This window comes from Coregonus lavaretus (assembly GCF_964263955.1).
Source record: "Coregonus lavaretus genome assembly, contig: HAP1_SCAFFOLD_2520, whole genome shotgun sequence".
NCBI lineage: Eukaryota > Metazoa > Chordata > Actinopteri > Salmoniformes > Salmonidae > Coregonus > Coregonus lavaretus.
In genome coordinates, this window is record NW_028156121.1 from 75001 (window position 1) to 77094 (window position 2094).

Genomic DNA, 2094 nt, shown 5'->3' on the forward strand with positions numbered 1-2094 from the left:
TAACTAACCTCACCAGCTCCTAACTACCTTCTATCTAACCTAACTACCTCCTAACTAACCTCACCAGCTCCTAACTACCTTCTATCTAACCTAACTACCTCCTAACTAACCTCACCAGCTCCTAACTACCTTCTATCTAACCTAACTACCTCCTAACTATCCCTACCATCCCCTAACTATCCTCTATCTAACCTAACTACCTTCTATCTAACCTAACTACCTCCTAACTAACCTCACCAGCTCCTAACTATCCTCTATCTAATTTAACTATCCTCTAACTAACCTAACTACTCTCTAACCAGCCCCACTACCCAATAGCTACCAGCCCCAAAGGCTGTGTGTTTGACCCAGATAAACAGTGTGGTTTCTTTGAAACTAAACTGTTCTTTGTTTCAGGAAGTGAACACTAAGTTCTGTGGAACAACCTCCATCTCCCAGCTGGCTTACAAGCTGAAACCGCGCTACCACTTTGCTGCTGTAGAGGGAGTTCACTATGAGAGACTACCTTATAGGTACACACACACACACTATCATACACACACAAACACACTATCATACACACACACACACACTATCATACACACACAACACAACCTGACAGGTGAATACACACTGTATATAAACTACCATACCACCACTGGGCTGGGGTAGAGGGAGTTCACTATGAGAGACTACCTTACAGGTACACACACACACTATCACACACACACACACACACTATCACACACACACACACACACTATCATACACACACACACACACTATCATACACACACACACACACTATCACACACACACACACACACTATCACACACACACACACACTATCATACACACACACACACACTATCATACACACACACACACACTATCACACACACACACACACACTATCATACACACACACACACACTATCATACACACACACACACTATCATACACACACACACACACTATCATACACACACACACACACTATCATACACACACACACACACACTATCATACACACACACACACTATCATACACACACACACACACTATCATACACACACACACACACTATCATACACACACACACACACTATCATACACACACACACACACTATCATACACACACACACACACACACTATCATACACACACACACACACTATCATACACACACACACACACTATCATACACACACACACACACACTATCATACACACACACACACACTATCATACACACACACACACACTATCATACACACACACACACACTATCATACACACACAACACAACCTGACAGGTGAATACACACTGTATATAAACTACCATACCACCACTGGGCTGCTGTAGAGGGAGTTCACTATGAGAGACTACCTTACAGGTACACACACACACACACTATCATACACACACACACACACTATCACACACACACACACACTATCATACACACACACACACACTATCATACACACACAACACAACCTGACAGGTGAATACACACTGTATATAAACTACCATACCAGCACTGGGCTGCTGTAGAGGGAGTTCACTATGAGAGACTACCTTACAGGTACACACACACACTATCATACACACACACACACACTATCACACACACACACACACACTATCACACACACACACACACACTATCATACACACACACACACACTATCATACACACACACACACACTATCACACACACACACACACACTATCATACACACACACACACACTATCATACACACACACACACACTATCATACACACACACACACACTATCATACACACACAACACAACCTGACAGGTGAATACACACTGTATATAAACTACCATACCACCACTGGGCTGCTGTAGAGGGAGTTCACTATGAGAGACTACCTTACAGGTACACACACACACACACACTATCATACACACACACACACTATCATACACACACACACACACTATCATACACACACACACACTATCATACACACACACACACACACTATCATACACACACACACACACACTATCATACACACACACACACTATCATACACACACACATACACTATCATACACACACACACACTATCATAC

At 42.7% G+C, this 2094-nt stretch overlaps 1 protein-coding gene across 1 annotated transcript in view; it reads left to right on the plus strand.

Moving 5' to 3' along the window:
- LOC311126761 (CWF19-like protein 1) overlaps positions 1-1541 on the plus strand; it is a gene marked incomplete at its 3' end in the record, with an annotated part of 7062 nt that extends 5521 nt beyond the window's left edge. The window contains exons 6-7 of the mRNA XM_084200745.1: positions 397-512; positions 1526-1541. Of these exons, the coding sequence (XP_084056871.1) occupies positions 397-512; positions 1526-1541 (132 nt within the window). The remainder of the gene's footprint in view (positions 1-396; positions 513-1525) is intronic.
- Positions 1542-2094: the final 553 nt, after the last annotated feature.